General features: G+C 36.9%; 1 protein-coding gene across 2 annotated transcripts; it reads left to right on the top strand.

Moving 5' to 3' along the window:
• The first annotated feature begins 17,529 nt into the window (after positions 1 to 17,529).
• Positions 17,530 to 21,381, top strand: LOC108334630 (ribonuclease III domain-containing protein RNC1, chloroplastic). 2 transcript variants are annotated; one of them, XM_017570516.2, is made up of 5 exons: positions 17,530 to 18,523; positions 19,460 to 19,661; positions 19,837 to 20,037; positions 20,548 to 20,634; positions 20,817 to 21,381. In XM_017570516.2, exons 1-5 carry the CDS (start codon positions 17,745 to 17,747, stop codon positions 21,135 to 21,137), a joined length of 1,590 nt encoding a protein of 529 aa, XP_017426005.1. In that variant the 5' UTR covers positions 17,530 to 17,744; the 3' UTR covers positions 21,138 to 21,381. The 2 variants fall into 2 exon arrangements, with proteins under 2 accessions (XP_017426005.1, XP_017426006.1); XM_017570517.2 differs by lacking the exon at positions 17,530 to 18,523 and having other exon boundaries at positions 19,524 to 19,661; positions 19,847 to 20,037.
• The last annotated feature ends 448 nt before the right edge of the window (positions 21,382 to 21,829 follow it).

The raw sequence follows: 21,829 nt of genomic DNA on the forward strand, positions 1-21,829 counted from the left end.
TATAACGAAAGAAAGTCCAAGGTCACAAATTCAAATAAAAGCAAAAAAAAAAAGCGGAAGCAAAGCAAATAAACAGTGTTCAGGGTTCGATCACTGGTGATCGTTAAGTTACAGACCATGAAAATATAAAAAAAAAAAAAAAGAAATTTTAGCGAAAGTATTCCCGAGCTGGTTGCGGTGGTCTGAGGGAGAGCTCCGTCGAGGGAGCTCTGGTCCGGAATGTGAGAAGCATGGGTGGAGCGATTTGTCGTCCGTCCCTATCGTCGTCAATGATGATCGGAACCGGGAACAAGTTCAGCAGCCTCGGCGCCCTCATGATCACCCAGTCGTTTTCTTTCCAAAAAAAAAAAAAAAAAAAAAAAAAACAAAAATTGTCAATAATAAGATGAGGAGAAAATTTTCAAAAAAAAAGAAAAAGATGGAGGTGATCAGGATACTTACCATACATGTATAGCGGCAGTTGTGAAAACTGAGTGCCAGTAGGGTCTATCTCCGCTTGCCAGCGCCTGACCCGATTGCCGTGGTTGTTAAACCAGCAGTGCACATTGTATTCAGTAGCGTCTGCGAAAACTCTTAGTCGAGACGCAATCTCGACAACTTGGGCTCTGCTGGGATGTGTGACCCCGTAATTGTAGATATGGGTCATCATTTTGACCTGATCTTCAGTAGGTCTCCACCGCTGACTGGTGTACCTCTCCATCTCCATCTCGTTCATCTTTCCTCTCTAAGTTTTCTGAAACAAAAAAAAATATGAAAATAAAAAGAACAAAAAACAAAACAGAAGCATAAAAAAAAAAAAAAGTATTTTCAGTGTTTTCTTTTTTCGTTTTTATTTCCTTTTAGTTTATTTTGTCCAGTTGGTCTTTGTTATTTCAGTGTCCGGTCTCGGATCTGTTTCACGGTCCTCGCAAAGGTTCCTAAACGGATCTATGTCCTTTTGTCCTTGTCCATATTGTCCATGACCGGTTCATACAAATTAAATTTATCTTTTTAAGTTTTCTGATTTTATGGGGTACGTGGCGTTGTTCTACCCGATTGTCTCTGCCATACCTTCAAACGAAGGGAGATGAACGTCTGGTTTCCAGCCTATATACCCCTTAAGTTTAAGACAGTTGTGTTTTTAAGTGTTTTAAGTTTTTTTTAAAATTAAAAAAAAAACAAAGAGAAAAGAGGACTCAGAAAGAAAGGCAGAGAAAGGTAAGATGGAAATAAAAGCAGGAGAGCAGAAAAGCTTAAAAGAAAAAAACTGAACAGCATAACGGAAAGAAAGAAGCAAGAGCTGGAAAATAAAAGGGAGCAGAAAAAAAAAACAGAAAAGCGTAAAGGAAAGCAAAAAAAGAAAGTGGGAAAGCATGTAGGGAAATGAAGAGGAAGAGCGAAAAAGCCTAAAGGAAGGGAAGAGAGATTTAGAGTTCAGAAGACTTACCTGGAAGGAGAAGGGCTTGCAGAAGCTTGTCGGAGGACTCAGAGCCTCCAAAAGCTCACGGGGGCAGAGGCTCCTCTCAGAACTCAGACGCTCAAGGAAGAGAGAGGAAGAGAGGGATAGAGAGAGAATAGGCAGATCAAAAAATGTCGCTCGACCCCGAAGGGATAACCATTTTATAGCCGGAAATTTCCACTGTGGCTACAGTTCCGGTCGCTGCAACCGTCTGGTGTCGGTCTGATCTTTCTGAGTTCAAAAAAAAAAATTTTGAAAATCTGAAACGGGTAGGGTTTTGTTGGGTCGATCCGGCCCAATTCAATACTTCTTGGATGACCCGATTTCACAAAAAATAATAAAACAAAAATCAAAAATATGATAAATAGAAAATTTTCAAAAAAAATATATAAGTGGAGTGATGTAAAATTTGAAGTGTTCAAAATTGTTTTTCATTTGCATGATAAAGAATATGTTTCAGGTTCATTGGGCCTCGTTGTCATGCTAGCCTTCTTTGAACCCGATTCTTTCTGAAACATAAATTTGAGTGGAGAATTATTTTGGCATGTTTGTAATTTCACATCACACCATTTTGTTTGATTTTTATTCCTTCTTCTTCTACATTTTGAATAAATCTAAGAACAAAAATATTGAATAAGGAACAGTGCTCGAGCCTATTAGGCCCAATGGCCTTCGTGGTTTTCTCTCGAGTCTACTTCTTTTGAAAATATGTCAAAAATATTTTGTTTTCGCATTTTTGCTGTTGAATGATGTTTTGTACATTTGTTCAAATTGACTTGTGTAATTTTCTTTGCGTTTGTAACAAAAAATTTGAGAATGAAAGATGAACAGTTTTTGAGCCCATTAGGCCCTTTGTCATATGTGGTTTCTCCTGAACTAGTGCATCTGAATTTCTAAAAAATAAAAATCCTTGTTTGTGTAGATTTTGTGTTTTCAATTCATATTTTCCCTTTTCATTTGTGTGAACAATTATTTCTGCAAAAACAAAAAAAATGTTTCCTTCGTCATCTTCTTGTGACAAGTTCACACGGCTCAGGTCATCTGATCCATTGGGTCAATGTGCCTGGTAAGTCCAACTTCCTTCTATGTTACTTCTCCTCGGGTCCGATCCGATATGGATTTTCCCATGACAGAAAGTAACCGAAGAACATTTTCATTTTTCAAACGTTTTTTTTCTAGATCAAGTTTTCTCATATCAATTTTTGCATCGCTCACCAAGCCTAGTTTCTGCACTGGTTCCCAAGCCCTTGTTTCCATTTTAGCTCTCAAATCCTATTTCCCATACTGGCTTGCAAAGCCCAGCTTCCATGCTGACCCGCAAGGCCCAGTTTCCACAATGGCCGAGAAATATCAATTTCCACATTGGCTCAGAATGCCCATTTCCCATACTGGCTTGCAAAGCTCAGTTTCCATACTGACCCGCAAGGCCCAGATTCTACAGAGGCCAAAAAAAAAAAAAAAAAAATCTCAATTTCCACAACAACTCATAAAATTCCATTTTCCATTGGCCAAGAAATCCCATTTCCCCAATGGCCAAGAAAGCCCCTTTCCCATGCTGGTCTGCAAAGCTCAGTTTCCATACTGACCCGCAAGGCCCAGATTCCAAAAAAATCCCATTTCCCATACTGGCCTGCAAAGCTCAGTTTCCATACTGACCCGCAAGGCCTAGTTTCCAGGATGGTCCGCAAAGCCCAATTTTCAAACAAAAAAATCCGTTTTTCAACAAGCATCATCATTTTCATTTCATATTACTTTTCTTCATGCATAAAACCAAAAAAATACGCAAAAGTTGAGTCATTTGTTTTTTGATGCAAATCATCCAATTTATGAGATTTAAGAAAAATGTAATGGATGTCATAATCTCCTGAAGTCAAATGATCAAATCACATATTTCTTAAGAGATATCTGTGTGTGCATTGCTTGAAAACATCATCCTTCAACCCTCGCCAAACCAGAGATTGACCCAATCATGTTCTTGAGCCCAAGTAATAAACACCAAGTTTTACACTGGGGCAGATTTTCCATCTTCCACTGCTTTCATTTGGGAGATCCTGGAATCCGTTAAAAAAATAAAAAAAAATGAAAAAAAAAGAATGAAAATGACTCTGTTGAGATCATTTAGTCTTTTGTCTCCTAATTAATCTTTTGAAAATAAAGCAATCAAAATTTGAAATGATGTGTGGCCATCTTTCTTTCCCAAAAAGAAAAACAACAAAAAAAAATATCCTTTGATACCCAATTTGAGCCAATAAGAAATTTCTTTTCAAATTTTTACCCAAACAAATGTTACCATCACGTTAGAAGTCGACTCAGATTGCAAAAGAACACACTTAGTGATCAAATGAAGTGAATTCCTCAAAAGTGAAGAAAAAATACAAAGGATCACAAAGTGATAGCAAACAAAGAATGAAATTTGAGAAAGGGCAAAGTAGTCAAAACAGATTTGACAAATAACTCATGCAAGCGCAGATGGTAACCCTTGTTTTTTCAAAAAAAAAATACCCACAAAAATTTATTTGAGCCTTTATATCCTTTCTTTCAATACCCTTAGCCCAAGCCACATTACAAGCCCAATAAAAGTCCACACAGATTGAATGATGGTTGCTTAATTTTTCATGAGGCTTAATTTTGGGACAAGACAAAAATGACCAACAAAAAAAAAATGAGTGATGAAAAATAAATGTCCTCGGATGAATGGAACTCCCTTTTGATTAAGATTTTACAAAGGAAAATCAAGCCAATTGGGGTAATCTTTTCAAGCCAACCCTTTCCATATCCATCACAAATTCTTGAACACATTCAAATCCCATCCAAACTCTTCCCCCGAGTCCCAAACTTGGGGCAACTTTGTTAGTCTCAGATTTGTTCCATCTGAACCCTTGTTGGGCCTCTCAGATTTGTCCGTACTGAAATTCATAGATCCACCCTCAAGACAGGGGCAGACACTTTGGGGCTTTGTATGATTTTGAGTCCATCTTATCATTCGTAAACCCAAAGTGGGGGGCAACTTCTTGTGGAACCTCGCTTAATTGACTCATACCCAAAACCAAGGCAACTTTGTAACTTTCATATGTTTCGACCCATTCAGAGTATTGAGCAACTTTGTTAAATCACCAAAATTTTTCATCTGAATATTCAAAGCTCATACAAATACTGGGGCATCCCTTGTTGGGCCTTGCATGATCTTGGTTCGCCCCGAACTTCAAAAGTCTAAAACCACCAAAATTGGGGCAATTTGCAAATCACACATGATATTCTCACTTCCTGATTCCTGACTTATTCCCTCTCATTTCAGATACATGTGTCCATACCAATACTTCTACCATGTTCCAGAGCAGCTTCTGGGTATCTACTACCTCACATTGGCCTTTGTAGCCGTTTTAAGGAGTAAGAGGCTCGAGTAGCCCACCCGGTACTCTCCAAATCCTTCTAATCATCCTCCACATATTTTTCCAACCCCTGTTATCAAGCATGTACACACTAGTATCTCGTCAGGAAATGCGTAGCACACAAGCTTCATTTTGCACAGTTGACTTTAGAATTTGGACATCCATTGAAAGGAAATTGGAAGTCTAGATCGTCATAAATTGGATGATTTCAAAGGAAACAAATTGACTCTCAAAAAAAAAATGTGTCACAGTTTCATAATCTACCCATACATCATGTACATATTTTCATCAACTTTGAATTTGCCTCCATGTATATTCATTAAATTTTTTTTTTCTTTTTTTTTTCTTCCTTCAAAAAGCCAAAAAAAAATGCATCAAAGTTTTCCCTTCCATGTATATTACATCAATTTTCCTTCTTTCAAAAAGACAAAAAATCAGCATGCATCAAAGTGTTCTTCTCATTTCAAAATTTTCATCAACCAAGTTTCTCTTGCATATCAAGATTCCATATACTTGTACAAAAATGCAACACCTTGTTTCTTAATTTCAAAATCAAAATCAAAAAAGGTTCTCAAAATTTCAACAAATTCAAAAATTTCAATTTTCAAAACAATCAAACAATTTTACTTTCTGTCATTGGTATCTCGGCCCTCTGTAAGACAATGGTCGAGCCCAATTTTGCTTTTTGCCATTGGTATCTCGGCCCTCTGTAAGACAATGGTCGAGTCCAATTTTTGCTTTTTGCCATTGGTATCTCGGCCCTCTGTAAGACAATGGTCGAGCCCAATTTTGCTTTCTTGTCATTGGTATCTCGGCCCTCTGTAAGACAATGGTCAAGCCCAATTTTGCTTTCTGTCATTGGTATCTCGGCCCTCTGTAAGACAATGGTCGAGCCCAATTTTGCTTTCTGGCATTGGTATCTCGGCCCTCTGTAAGACAATGGTCGAGCCCAATTTTGCTTTCTGGCATTGGTATCTCGGCCCTCTGTAAGACAATGGTCGAGCCCAATTTTGCTTTCTGTCATTGGTATCTCGGCCCTCTGTAAGACAATGGTCGAGCCCAATTTTGCTTTCTGTCATTGGTATCTCGGCCCTCTGTAAGACAATGGTCGTGCCCAATTTTACTCTTGTCATTGGTATCTCGGCCCTCTGTAAGACAATGGTCGAGCCCATTTTTACTTTTTCAAACGACCCTCTGCATGGCAATGGTCAGGTACATATTTTTTAATTTTAATTTTCTCAAACGACCCTCTGCATGGCAATGGTCAAACCAATCAAATTCAAGTTTCTCATTTCATTTAATCCAGTTCATTTTATTTATGCAATCAAAAAAAAAAAAAAAATTCTTTTGTTTCATTCTCAGTTTGTTTCTTGTTCATCTCGAAATCTGTAGCATTGGTGGACCTTCCACGAGGTTGTCACACTTCAATTCTCAGTTTTGTTTGTTTGTTTCATTCTCTGTTTGTTTCTTGTTCATCTCGAAATCCAGACGAAATTGGTATTTCTATCTTTACTTATCTTTTACTCTGATAATATGAAAAAACTTTGTTTATCATATGATCTAGTAAAATCTAAGTAAAGAGGGGCAGCTGTCAACACTCAATTTCGTCCGGGTTGTTTAAATAAAATTTATTTTCACCAACAAAGGGAATAAATATCAAAAATACAAAAAAGGGTATATAATAACAAAAATTAAAATAAAAAAAAAATAATAATAAAATAAAAAAAAAAATAATAAATAAATAAATAAATAAATAAATAAATAAATAAAAATGAAACGACAGAAAACGTTCGTCCTCAATTGAGGGCGTTCGTCCTCTTTCAGAAAACGTTCGTCCTCAACTGAGGGCGTTCGTCCTCCAAACAGTGACCGTTCGGTTCTCCCCACTGTTTCTGTGACCGTTCGTCCTTCCCAACTGTTGTTCAGACGTTCGTCCTCTGATACTGTGTACGTTCGTCCAAACAGTAAACGTTCGTCCTTCCCCATTGTTGCTGTTGCCGTTCGTCCGAACAGTGACCGTTCGTCCTTTGCACTGATTCGACCGTTCGTCCTTTGCTTTGTTCAGCCGTTCGGTCATAATATTTTGATGAACGCTCGTCCTATGCACTGTTCATCGAGCGTTCGGTTTTGAGCGTTCGTTTGAACGTTCGTCCTCTCCCTTATGCGACCGTTCGTCCTTTTTCACTATTCGACCGTTCGGCCAGTATTCAAGCTTGCGAGCGTTCATCCTCTTTTATCAAGCGTTCGTCCTCTGCCTATTGTGAACGTTCGTTCTTTGTTACTGTTTGCGTTCGGCCTGACCTCGTGAGCGTTTGGTTTGAGCGTTCGTTCATTTAACATGAACGGACGTTCGTTCTCTGTTTGACCGAACGTCCAAAGCTGGCTGCATTTTAAATTGATATGTCAGGGAGGATTCCCACCTTCAGCTGCCACTGTCCGCCACTAACAGTCTGACGAGCCACTCACGAGTTTCTACAGAAGAAGAGAATAATCTGGGGCACTCCCACTTTTGGGGTTGTCATCCACGAGCTGGCACTTCAGATTTCATGGGACGCCACTTGCATTTGCTTTCCACCTTCCCATGGCAGCCTGGTTGCCTCCCACTCTATCTTTAGATGCATGCGCATGGTGGCAGCCATGATACCCATGATACCCACAGGAGGCGTATGCCAGTTCAGAGAGAGGAATCTTAAATTTGATAACATTTTTCCCATAATATCTGATGGCAAAAGGGAATCACCAGGGGGAGAGATTTGAATATGATTTCACCCATCATACGATCGTGGGGGGGGGACATCACAAAAAAAAAAAAGAGAGACATCCTTATTCATTATTCTAGGGAACAGAGACGGGAACCTTTGTTTTCCACCCTGGCAAACCACCATTTCAGAACTTAGATCCTGATCCTATCATCCTCCATTGGGCACACAGCCAAGATCATCACCGCTGCATATCCAACTGGAATAGACTACTCTCCACCTCTCACCGTGATCATCTCCAGGACCTGTGATCTCTTCATCCTCACCCCTTATACACGACCAACGTTCATCATCAACCCCAACAAGCATAACCCATATCCATCCGTCTATCACGCGTCACCTCAAATAACCTGTCACCGCTCAAAAGCATTTTAACTCCCTCCTTTATTCATCAGATACCTACTTCACCATCCAGATTCATCCATGGCCATATCATGACACTCACAGCTACGGCCAACACCCACCATCTTCCTCCACAATATCGGAAATAACAAACCCCTCATTCACCTCGATTGAACGTCTACCATCATTCATCTCTGAACCAAAGACTCTTCACTCATTACCAACCACAACGAAACCAGACTCAACCTCCAGCTTCATCATCTTCATCACCCCCATCTTCATCACATTCCCCATCGAACCCAACACTACAGTGGCGGTCACCGCATACCATCACCCATCCTCTTCCCTCTCAACACTTATCATCCTCACAAAAGGCCAGACACAATCTCCAGCATCCTCACCTCTGCACATTCACCCATTTTGCCATCGGCCACCACCTACCCTCACTGAAATCACCTTCATCTACATGCATCAGTCACCATAACTATATCCTCACTCACGACTATCACCCTTACCTTTTCGCTTTCACAGCCTGCGCCCGTCACCTTATCCAACATCTTAACCTCACAGCTGCCAACGTTCAAAATCTTCATTCACCAAGAAAAAATTAAAAGAAAAAAAAGAAACCGAAAAGGAAGAGGAGGCAGAAGAAGCATCATTTACTAAAGAGAAGGAAGTAAGTAGAGGGGAGGGTCCACTTTCGGGAAGCCAGAGACATCACAGGAAGGAGGAGGAAAGTCAGAGAGAGAGGAGGAGACCATCGGAAAGGAGCTTCAAGAGGTAAGTAATGCCTTCCACTATTTTTCTGAGTTTGTTTAATTGACCTTGAATATGCCTCTGTTACGTTGTCTTTGAATATGTGTCTTTGGTTGCTGAGTTTTGCATGTTGCTGTTAAATAGATGCTTGGTGTTGTGAATATTTGTACATGTCTGTTTTTACTGCACCATTACCCTGACACCCACGGCTATGACGGCCAACATCATCATTTCCGTTTCCAATACTACATCATCACTTCCGTTTCCGGTACTGTTCCAACACTGAACCTTTAACCCTTTTACACAACCAACTTCATCATTTTCATCCTGAGACCTCGCGGACATACACCCTTCCCTCTTCGTTGATACTGGGCCAGCACCTTATCTTCATCCATATACTATTTCTAACATCATCATCTTCACCTCACTTCCAACACCATTATCATTCACCCTCACACGGCTCTGAGAATCCAACTCCCCACTCCTCTCACTACTCACCTGTATTCACTGGAAACCATCAAGAACCTCTCGGACAAACCCACCACCGAAACACCATTTATACCTCCGAACCATTATATACAATCACATACTTCAACCATCTCCAACAACCACCGTGACCCAATCTCCTCACCTTCAGCAACAATCATTATCCATCCACCAACCATCGAGATTTCCAGTGAACCAAACCAGGAAAAACGCACACGACAGAAACCTGCCATTCTCGACAACCCAAACTCAGAAACAGAAAATATATAAAGGAGAATAGGAGAGCCCATCAGCGGCGGCCAGTTAGGTAATGACGCGGTGGCCAACAACGTCACGGCGGATAGTCTGAGTCGCGCGCGAATAGAGAAGAAGCATCGCGATGAGCAGCAGCGCGGACGACGTCGTGGCGGCCTCCAAGGTTGACGGCGGCGAAGCAGAGATGAGTCCTGATATCGGTGGTGGCTCCGACAAGTGGAAGAGAAAGTGGAGTTTATGTGTTGAAGAAGAAAAGATGGATTTGGGGTTAAGGGCAATTGGTCCTGGTGTTGTGTTGTTTGAAACAAAGGACCCTGGCTTGGATATAGAAGATCAGAAGCTTGTTTTTGATAGAGATGGGTCCGGTGGGGGTTCCTCCTCTCTTACTGTCGCACTCCCGTCGTTTACTCACACCCCCTTTCATTTGGGTTTAAGCCCATCTGTTTCTCCAAACAAAAAAAGAAAGGGAAGATTTGGGCATTGGGCTCATTTCGGTTCTGACACCCGATTTTACTACTGCACCCCATCTTGGGCCTCTACCAAGAATTTTGAGTGGCACCCCTGGTTTTATCTCTACACTCCTATTTTTGTTGGGCTATTCCTGTTTCTTTTTGTCTTATTTATTTGTTTATTCATTTATTTTATGTAACCCCCTTGTAAGATAATCCCATCCCTCTGTACTGTATTTGTTTTATTTATTTGTCAAACACTGCACACACTCTTTTTTTTTTTTATATATGTAATGAACAGAAATCACAAAAAATAAATAAATAAAATAATAATAATTCTCTTTCTTCAAAATACCAAAAATATGTTTTAAAGGTTTAAGCACATGTGTGATCGCACGCATCGTCCTTGTGCCAAAAAACCTTTTCTCTTTCTTCAAAAATTACAAAAATATGTTTTAAAGGTTTAAGCACATGTGTGATCGCACGCATCGTCCTTGTGCCAAAAAACCTTTTCTCTTTCTTCAAAAATTACAAAAATATGTTTTAAAGGTTTAGGCACATGTGTGATCGCACGCATCGTCCTTGTGCCAAAAACCTTTTCTCTTTCTTCAAAAATACCAAAAAATATGTTTTAAAGGTTTAGGCACATGTGTGATCGCACGCATCGTCCTTGTGCCAAAAACCTTTTCTCTTTCTTCAAAAATACCAAAAAATATGTTTTAAAGGTTTAGGCACATGTGTGATCGCACGCATCGTCCTTGTGCCAAAAACCTTTTCTCTTTCTTCAAAAATACCAAAAAATATGTTTTAAAGGTTTAGGCACATGTGTGATCGCACGCATCGTCCTTGTGCCAAAAACCTTTTCTCTTTCTTCAAAAATACCAAAAAATATGTTTTAAAGGTTTAGGCACATGTGTGATCGCACGCATCGTCCTTGTGCCAAAAACCTTTTCTCTTTCTTCAAAAATACCAAAAAATATGTTTTAAAGGTTTAGGCACATGTGTGATCGCACGCATCGTCCTTGTGCCAAAAACCTTTTCTCTTTCTTCAAAAATACCAAAAAATATGTTTTAAAGGTTTAGGCACATGTGTGATCGCACGCATCGTCCTTGTGCCAAAAACCTTTTCTCTTTCTTCAAAAATACCAAAAAATATGTTTCAAAGGTTTAGGCACATGTGTGATCGCACGCATCGTCCTTGTGCCAAAAACCTTTTCTCTTTCATTAAAAAATTACAAAAATATGTTTCAAAGGTTTAGGCACATGTGTGATCGCACGCATCGTCCTTGTGCCAAAAACCTTTTCTCTTTCATCAAAAACGCCAAAAATATGTTTTAAAGGTTTAGGCACATGTGTGATCGCACGCATCGTCCTTGTGCCAAAAACCTTTTCTCTTTCTTAAATAAAAATAAAATATAAAATCATCAAAAAAACTAAAAAAACATCTACTTTTCGAACACCCAACAATATCGCCTTGCAGAACTACGTGATCCTTGATTCTCCATCAAAAGTGGAGATACGTAGGAGCAAGGCCAGTCCTTGTCAGGCTCACTCTCCCAAAAAATCCAAAATTTATCCAAAACAATTTCTCAAACAATTTTCCAAACAATTTTCAAGCAAATTTCTCAAACAGTTTTCAAAAGAACTACGTAACCCTGATTTCTCACATGAGAATACGTAGGAGCAAGGTCAATCCTTGTCGGGCCCAAAAAGCTAAAAAATATTGTTTGTTTCTTTCGAGTTTTATTTTAAGGGAAAGTTAAACACTTTGAAAACCACATCCACATTCGCACATTTAGTTAAAGGTACTGCCTTAGGGCAGGCGTTGTAGGGTGCTAATACCTTCCCTACACGTAACCGACTCCCGAACCAAGAATCTGGTTCAATTTGACCATGCCTTATCATTTTATGGTTTTTCCGTAGTTTTCCAGAATAAACTATGGTGGCGACTCCAAATCTCTTTTCAAAATATATTTATTCTTCTTTTATTGGATCGTCGTCCCGTCGCGATTCCGGTTGCGACACCAACATTCGATAGTTTTCGATTTGTTAGAGCTTTGATGATTTCTGGATTTGGACTACCTCTCCTTTGATTTGCTGCGTCTGGTTTCTCTGGTTGAATTTCTACCTATTGACTCTGTATGCAATACTGGAGAGGTTGTTGATTCACCCGTCTCTATCCGGCGGACTTCTTCACTGAGGACTAAGTCACGAATATCATCAAACTTTAACTTGTTGCTTCCTGAGGAGCTACTCACAGCTGTGACAGTAGCATTCCAACTTTCTGGTAGGGAAGAAAGAAGTATTAGAGCTCGTACTTCTTCATCGAAATTGATTCCAACTGAACTCAACTAGATTGTAATTGTGTTAAGTTCGTTTATATGTTGCGCTGTTGATGCGCCTTCTGTCATCCGTAGGTTGAACAACCGCCTCATCAAGTGAACTTTGTTTGCGGCCGACGACTTTTCGTACATGCTGGAAAGGGCCGCCGTAAGACTAACTGTAGTCTTTTCTTTTGCAATGTTGAAAGCAACATTACGAGATAACGTTAAACGGATGGCTCCGAGAGTTTTTCTGTCCAGAAAGCTCCACTCATCTTCCTTCATAGCTTCTGGTTTCCTGCCTGTGAGAGGTTCTTGTATGCTTTTCTGATACAAGTAGTCCTCTATTTGCATCTTCCAAAAGTCGAAGTCTGCACCATTGAACTTTTCAATCTTCATCTTGCCTTCGTCCATTGTCATTGCTCCTACTGCTTTTGAAGAAAAGCCCCCACTGGTTCTCTAAACTGAGATCCCAAGAACAAGAGAAAAAATCTTTTCTGATGTGGAAGATCAGACGCAGCTGCAGCCATAGAGCCATACTAAGAAAATTTACTCTGACTAAATCTTTTCTGATGTGGAAGATCAAACGTTGTTGCAACCACAAAGCATACTAAGAAATGGGCTCTTGATACCAATTGTTGAGAACAAGGGTAATAAAGGAGAGAAGAGAGAAATAAACAACACTAAGAAGTATTTATTTTGGTGCATTTGTAAACCTTACATAAGCTTTCTTATATAGCAAAGTGAAGAACATCATCTCACAATACTAAGCAATGTGGAACTAAAAACACACTACAAAAACTTAATCAAACTACACAAAAAAAACTAACAGATACTTATTTCATACGTATGTTTATTTATGGTTATAAGTTGATATCTACATTATGATTTAACCTACGGAGTCCTATTTTAGTGTTAAATGAATATATTTTGATGTCATATATGTCTGTTGTAATTTAGAAATGAGAAATGTTTATGTAGGTATTTCTTGAATTGTCTGTTGTAAGGACTGCTATATTGTTATGCAAAATAGAAAACGGGTGATGATACGTTAAATTGTGAATTTCAATATATTTTGGAGGCGTACTAAAGGGCCAGCAAAGGTGATTGAGAACACAACTCTAACATGTCAGTAACATGGTAAGTTGAAGGAACCATAACATTCAAAGCAAAATATTTACTACTTGAGTTACCTAAATACCTGCGACATACTTGACTTATAACGATGATACTTCTGTTATTTGTGCTTGGCACTTTCCAAAGGGAAATATATTGAACCTTCTAAGGTAATGAAGATGATAATCCCAAATATTCAAGCAGTATATAAAAGAAAGGATAATAATACTTTAATAACATATGTGAAATATATTTATGTAGAGTGTAGCACGATAACACTTCTATTGAAGTTCCTTTTTGTATACAGGACAGACGAAGCATTAGTGAGAACCTTCGGACAATTAGCTACTTTGACTTCTAGACATTGAGGAGAGCCACCAAGAATTTCCACCCTCGAAATTTGCTTCGAAGTGGTGGATTTGGGTCTGTCTATCAGGTATAGGTACTAAATCTTATGTCATTTGCTTTGATAGATTTGGGCTTGTTTTTAATCATATAATATAATTCTCTTTGAATTATTTAGGTGTTGGTTAGATGGTGATTTCTGTTAATCGTCTTATACATATAAGAGCAACATCTAACGACATTGTGGTCCCTTGGGAGGCATCAATGTTTTGCATTTTTTTCATTCATCATATATATATATATATATAGCCAAAAACATGGTTCTAAATTGGGGTAGGGTTTCGTTGTGATATTTGACACTAGGAAAATAGGACTGATGCAACTGTAATTATGAATAGTAAAACCATTATAGTCAATAGAAACATTGAAGTATGTATGAGATCGATATGTAGGGATTATCGTTTCTTGAACCAGAAATCGTAGTTGTCTTCTTTGTGAATGATGCTCAAGAAGGGTTCGATTAATGTTGTAATGCCTTTGCAGTGTTGTAAAATATTATTATTTTATTGCAATAGAAAGTTGTGCAAAGTCCATAAACTTTTGCAACGTTAATATTTTGTCCAACGTTTTGATGCAACGTTCATAATGCAATGTTTAGAATTTTGCAACGGTCCCTTTACATGCTGTATAAATATAGCATCCCATTTCATTTCAAGTAGTACAAAAAATATTTTCCAATGTTTACTTTCTCTCTAAAATCTTTCTCCTCCTCTCCTTTTTTATAGAAGTTTTTGTTGTATCCTAAGGGACTTACGCAATATACCGTAGATAAGTTCTTAAAGATAGTGAATTTACATGCCTCAGGAGATTACGGTTCAAGATTTTGTCAGCACATTTTACTACAATCAAAGGACTTATGGTTGACATCAACAACTAGATTTCGAAAAGTAAGAACATTGTTTCCGGAACTCAGACGGTCTTTGCGAAACCACTTCCGCACGTGTCAAAAGTCGAAATTTTCTGAGTCTGAACTTCCGGCGCTAGCAAGAATGTGTGTCCACCCTTCTTGACATGTGTAGAGTTGCAACTGCTCTTTCATCTCCGAAGTCTGACTCCAGTATCCCTACAAACTCAAAACTAGTTGAAGAGTAGATTTACGCGAACAAGGTATGCCGACACACTTTGCTCAGTGCACTTTCTAATGATTTGTTCGATGTGTATTGTTCCTACAATGAAGCAAAAGATATTTGGGACTCGTTGATCCTTAAATACACTGTCGAAGATGTCGTCAGACAAAGATTTGTCATAGAAAACTACTACCGGTGGGAGATGATTAAAGACAAGGACATAAAGACTCAAATCAATGAGTACCGCAAGCTGCTCGAAGATATCAAAATAGAGAATATCTTTCTGCTGGATGAATTTATTTCAGAACTCTCGATCGAAAAGTTATCGTCATCCTAGACTGACTACAAACAACAGCTGAAACATAGAATAATATTTTACAACATGCAGTTCTTATTATTACTTTAGTAATGTTGTAGAAATATCTTTTTACTTTGGATTTTCAGGATATTGGTAGTATGAGATTTGGTATGATGTTTGGGAAACGCAGGTAATTTTCTGAAAGCTTTGATTGTGCTATAGCCAAATATGCTTGCTCAGTTATATTTGAACTCCTTCTAGTTGTATTTTCGGATTCACCTTTTTGTTTCATTATATTGTTGCAACGGTATAAAAAGGAAGCATTGATTCATCAACAAAATTGTTGCAATGATATATAATTTAAAACAATCAAATTCATATCCAAGATTAATTTATAGTCTTATTATTATTATCATTTGTATTATTGTTATTATTAATATTGATATTATTATTTTTGGTATAATCCATTATTATTTTATTAATGGTATTATTAGTTGTATTTTATATACTTCTTTACTTTAGCATAAAGAAATTAATATTAAAAAAATTCTATTTATTTTTAGTTAATTATTATAAAAACAATAAAAATATCTGAAATTAATGATTTAACTTTTTTCATATTATTAAACTTTTTATTTAAATAATAGCAAAAACACATACATTTTCACGTTTGCGTGGTTGTTTTTTTTATAAGTATTTATTATGAATAAAGTGTAATATTGATTTGTATAAATATATTTTTTGACAAAGTGTTATGTTATTTCTCTTAAAAAAGTATTATTTACCTCGTAATGAGATTTTTTTTAACTATGTATAAAACATATGATACATAATTTTTTAAAATTTTAAGAACTTACAACAAAAAATATTTTGTAATGTATATTTGAGAGATTAATATGATATAATCTAATATAACATACTGAATAAATAACCATAATACTTTTGACTTATTAAACAAGATTTAAAAATATTAAACTAATTATTAAGTGTAAAAAAATTTGACTTTTAATTTATTAAACTGTTAATATTTAAAAAGTTAAAAATAATATATTGGAAATGATAAAATAAAAATAAAAATATGTAAAAAAAATTATCCTCATTATAAATAATAATTATAGATTATATTTATGACAATATATAATTATAATACCTAAATATAATTTCATAAATAAATTATTTATGTAATATAATAATAATTATATTGATTTTTTAAATACAAATTAAAAAAATAAAAAATAACTCATGGGTACGCACGAGTCTCATTCTAGTTTGAGTGAAAAAGTAAGTTATTTATTGTTACAATCGTCACACAAATTTTGATAGATGTTAAAATCTAAGGATTTTTGTTTCACTTGTCTCTGTAATATATTTTCCCATTTTTACCGACGAAAATCCTTGAATTCAGTTTAGATAGATGATTTTTCCCTTTACATTTCCATTTTGTTTTTCGTCTAAATTATTTAATATTTATGCTAATCACTGTATTTTAAAAATTTCACCTAAATTCAAAATAATGATAATCTATTATCATCTTGCAAATAAATTTCTCAGTACAGATATAGAATTGAAATTGTTTACTCACAAATCTCGTTAAACTATAAACTAAATATTGCTGGTTTAGTATAACCTAAAGTAGTTTTGATTTATATATCCCCAATACTATGCTTTATAATCAAGTAATAGAAAAAAATCCAAGACTTCGATTTTTTGAAAACCAAATAAAAATCCTTAAACAATTTTTTACTGCCAACAAATATGCCTTCTAAAATATTTAAAATTTTACACTATAGAGATTTTAAGTTTGTATAAGTGACCATCTAACATTATTTACATCAAATGAAAAAAATATTAAAACTCACTTTTGTACTAAGTGATTTATTCGCCCACTGGCAATGGAAAATTAATAATGTAATTCGTTCTTGCACCAAATAATCCTTTGGAATTCAAAATACAAAATAATAGAAACAGATAAAAGTTTTGTTTGTGTGGATATTTTTGCGAGTTTAAGTTTAAAAATTGGACTCAACATATAATAAATATGAGTTAAAATTAGGTTTAAATTTATTTTAATTGTAGTGTAATCTCAGAAAAAAAAATATCCTACCAATTATTCTAAAGTATAGCTTTATATCGTTATATATTAATAACAAAAATAAGTTAGCAAAAATATGTTATAGTATTATATTTATATTGAGATTATTTATTATATATAAAATAGTTTTAAATCTTACAGCACGTTTTTTAATTGTATTATTTAGTTACATAGTATGTAAACAGATAAAATTAATGTGATTATCTATCTTTTGTAGGTCTGTCTTAAATTTACAAAATCACCTTATCAAAATTTCATTGATGCACAACTCTGATAATAAACGACGTGTCGTTTAGAAATTAAAAACCCATGCCCCTATACTATACGGCAGCGTTTTGCTATCTAAACAAAATTGAAATCTGAGATATCCAAGAAAGCATCCGGCTAAACGAAGGGTGTGGGACGCGACGCTGCTGCTTCACCTTATCCAACACTGTAAGACTCCATCGCAACCCCTAAACCCTCTCATCTATGGTGTCAAAGGTTGTACACAAACCCAGAAATTAACCACCTTAATGTTCGCAACCCACCTTTTCCAAACAAAATTTCCCACCACAGTCACTCTCCGATAATGGAACTTTCTTCTTCTTTTTTACTCTCCCCAAAACCATGCAATTACTCTTTCTCCTCCTCCCTCTCTCCGTTCCCGATTCACCTTTTCATCAGAAACTCCAAATCCCGAACCTCCCCTTTCCGAATTCTGGCGGTGGCCGTAGAGCCACAACAGGGCTCCCCCGAGAGCAGTCCCCAGCGACTTCTCAAGGAGCTCGCGGCACGAAAGAAAGCAACTTCCACAAAGAAGGGACCCCCAAGAAGGTTCATTCTAAGGCCTCCAATAGACGATAACAAATTAGCTGAAAGGTTTCTCAACAGCCCGCAACTCTCTCTCAAGTCGTTCCCTTTGTTGAGTTCGTGCTTGCCCTCGTCGCGGCTCAACAATGCGGATAGGTTGTGGATTGACGAGTACTTGCTCGAAGCGAAGCAGGCTCTGGGGTACACTCTCGAGCCCTCGGAAACGCTCGGGGACGATAACCCCGCGAAACAGTTCGACACGTTGCTGTACTTGGCGTTTCAGCACCCTTCATGTGAGAGAACGAAGGCGCGGCACGTGCGGTCGGGGCATTCGAGGTTGTCTTTTCTGGGACAGTACGTGCTTGAGTTGGCGCTGGCTGAGTTTTTCTTGCAGAGGTATCCGAGGGAGTCGCCGGGTCCAATGAGGGAGAGAGTGTTTGGGTTGATAGGGAAGAGAAACTTGGATCAGTGGATTAAAGCCGCTAGCTTGCAGAATTTGATATTTACGTATGATGACATGGATAAGATAAGGAAGAGGGAAAGGGACGGTCCTGTGAAGTAAGTCATAACTGTTAGTCTCTTGTGATATGGTTTTGACTCACTGGATAACCTGGTTCTCATTAAGTTCGGGTTTTCTTTCAAATTATGGTAGTGCAATGGTGCTAGTAATAGTAAATACTGAAGAGTTTAAATCTGTATGCACCTCCAATTTTAATCTGTTAAGATAGGTATTAGACACTGTGGCTTGTATGATCTGTTAAGATAGTTATTAGAAAAGTCAACGAACTTAGTATAACATGATTTGCGGTTGGATCTTAATGTAAAAACTATTTAAGCTGTCACTACATTTATATTTTCTCAATGCTAAACAGTCACTCCCAATCTGGAATTTTGATATTTCATATAAGTTCCATCCCGCATGTAGAATTATGTTTACTTACTATATGTCCAAATTTAGCAATGAGATAAACATTGAAAATGACCGAATGGTTGGTCTATGAGCATTTTCATGTGGCTGGTCAAACTGAATTGCTTTATTATGCTAACGTTTGAGATGCGTGTTTCTTCTCAGATTTTATGGTTATAATGTTATCTGCTTTTACTTGGTTAATACAGCTCTCTGTTTTCTTCTCATGATATTCTTGAGTGATGTTTAAAAATCCAATGTGTGCTATCGTATATGTACTTGGGATGCTGAAGAATGGAGAATTTGAATGTGAAAAATTGATGTTGTATTGGCTTCAAATAGAATGACTGACTCAAATCTGGAGTGATGTAAATCCTGGTACACTTAGGTGCCATCTGGAATTTAAAAAACAATTTTTAAAACAATAAAAGTTGGAAAGGAATCAAATAGATCCTTACCTTTCTGGATGATTTAATTTTTACGGTTTTTCATGTATGACAGAACCATTTTAATCAATGAAGTTGGTATCTGTTCTATTTCTGGAGTGGATTGTTCATTGCATTTTAACATTTGTTATTCTATGGCAGGTCAGTATTTTGGGCTTTGTTTGGAGCTATCTATCTTTGTTTTGGTATGCCAGAAGTGTATCGTGTTCTTTTTGAAGTCTTTGGAATGGATCCAGATGCTGAGGACTGCCAGCCCAAATTGCGGAGACAACTTGCAGATGTGGATTATGTATCTGCTGAGTTTGAAGGCAAGCTAAGCTGGCAAGACATCGTTGCATATAAGGCAAGCAGCTCATATCTTCTGCTAAGTATTTATTTATTTTTCTTAGAAAAGTTAGTGCACACTGATCTATATGTCATGCTCAAAAACCTAATTCATCTATTTCCATTAGAAATTCATCTACAATAGAATACTTTATTTTTAAATGATGAAATGATGTTGACTGTTCTTCATTCAGCCTCCTGCAGATGCTCTGTTTGAACATCCAAGGCTATTTAGAGCTTGTGTTCCCCCTGGGATGCATCGTTTTAGGGGCAATATATGGGATTATGATACCAGACCCCATGTTATGAAAGTACTTGGATATCCATTAGAAGTAACAGACAGAATCCCAGAAATTACTGAAGCCAGGAACATAGAGCTTGGACTTGGCTTGCAGGTAGGTCTTCTGTTTTCTCATTCTTTTTTTCTTTTTGTTGTATCAACATATAAAAGCACATATCTGGCTTGACTTTCAAGGGTAGGGCTTTAGGGCTTGCATGTGTCTATGCACAAGTCTTACCTTGAATATTTAGTGATACTTTCTAGTTTTTTATGTGGAAATTAGGAAGGTAAAGTTAGAAGAAGCTGAAATGTTTTGACTGGCTACACTCCTGATAGTTAATTATTCTTGCTCTAGACCATTTTTTTACCTGCTTTATGTATTGCTTTACTTTACTGTATTCTCATCACTGCATTGCTCACTTCATAGCAACAATGTGTTTCCTTAGGACCCCCCTAACACTACGCACATTAATAGTGGAGATAGGAAATTGTCGATGTATTTAGTTATTCAGTCAATTTGGTTCTTAGACTCTGGTGTGCAAAATGCAAAGTTGGTGGTCAGAAGTTTGAAAGTTCCCTGGCTTTTGTTATAAGTTCTGATGATGATTGTCTTATCTAATTGCAGCTATGCTACATGCATCCATCGAAGTACAAGTTTGAGCATCCTCGATTTTGCTACGAGAGATTAGAATACATTGGCCAAAAGATACAGGTACTACTACTATTCTGTCTGCTATCCAGATGATGATTTGACTGAAGTTGTGGAAAGACTAGTTTAATTTCATTAACGGGATATACCATATTTTATCACAATTTCTATTTACAATCTAACAATTACTGATCATTGATTGGATAATGTATAATTTTGAAATTATTATTTCTGGTTTTCTTAAGGATTTGGTGATGGCTGAAAGATTATTGACGAAGCATTTAGATGCTCCGGGGTTGTGGCTGCAACAGAGGCACCGTGGCCTTCTTATGAATAAGTATTGTGGAAGATATTTGAGAGGCAAACTTCTCCACCGGTATATTATATATGATGAAAAGATTCAAGACACTTATGAGAATAACCGGAGAAAAAGAAACCCAGCCACAACTGCTGTTCAACAAGCTCTTCATGGGCTTTCATATCTTGTTTATGGAAAACGTGACGTGAGACGTCTCATGTTTGAGTTTTTTGACTTTGAGCAGATTCAGCCTAAAGAAGTAGCCTAAATATGGAGACAATGTTGACAACGATTAAAAAACTCTTACCTTTTTCTTTTCTATCCCCGTCCTTCAAGTTTTTCTTTTTTTTTCATTTTATGATTTGATCCACCAAGTTGTTAGTCAATAGCAGATGCAGATTCTTTTTGGGGAAGATGAGCTTGTATATATAATCGCTGTATTTAGTTTTTGGGATCCTGCACATTCTTGACAAATGAGGATAAATGCAAGATGTTCCAATACTTTATAAATATCTAAGGAAAAAAGTTGTTCTAGTTTAGTTTTAAATGATGAAACTTGGAAATATGCATACTAACTAAAAAGTGTTATAACGGGGATAACTGCATGTCTTCCATTTAAATTTGAAAAATCTTATCTTCAAATAAATAGGGAATGTTACACCCAAGAATGTCTATATCTCTTTCATTAAAATTGTGATATGTATCTTCATGTTTTTTGGAATTATAAGTGTAAGCTGTTTATCATCAGTCCCAGATGTTTGTAGATATTGAAAAGAACATGATATGATTATTACACCTTGATAGGGTAGCACTTACTCTATAGGGGCATACACCTATTCTCTGGATAGAGCCCATTCATAATCGGAATTTGCAAACTAAGCAACTTAAAGTAAGAATTTTTTAAAAGTGGGGCTATTTGAATGAGGGTAATTAAAGGGGGCAGCAGTAAGAAAGAGTTTA

This window comes from Vigna angularis, chromosome 10 (genome assembly GCF_016808095.1).
Source record: "Vigna angularis cultivar LongXiaoDou No.4 chromosome 10, ASM1680809v1, whole genome shotgun sequence".
NCBI classification, from domain to species: Eukaryota; Viridiplantae; Streptophyta; class Magnoliopsida; order Fabales; family Fabaceae; genus Vigna; species Vigna angularis.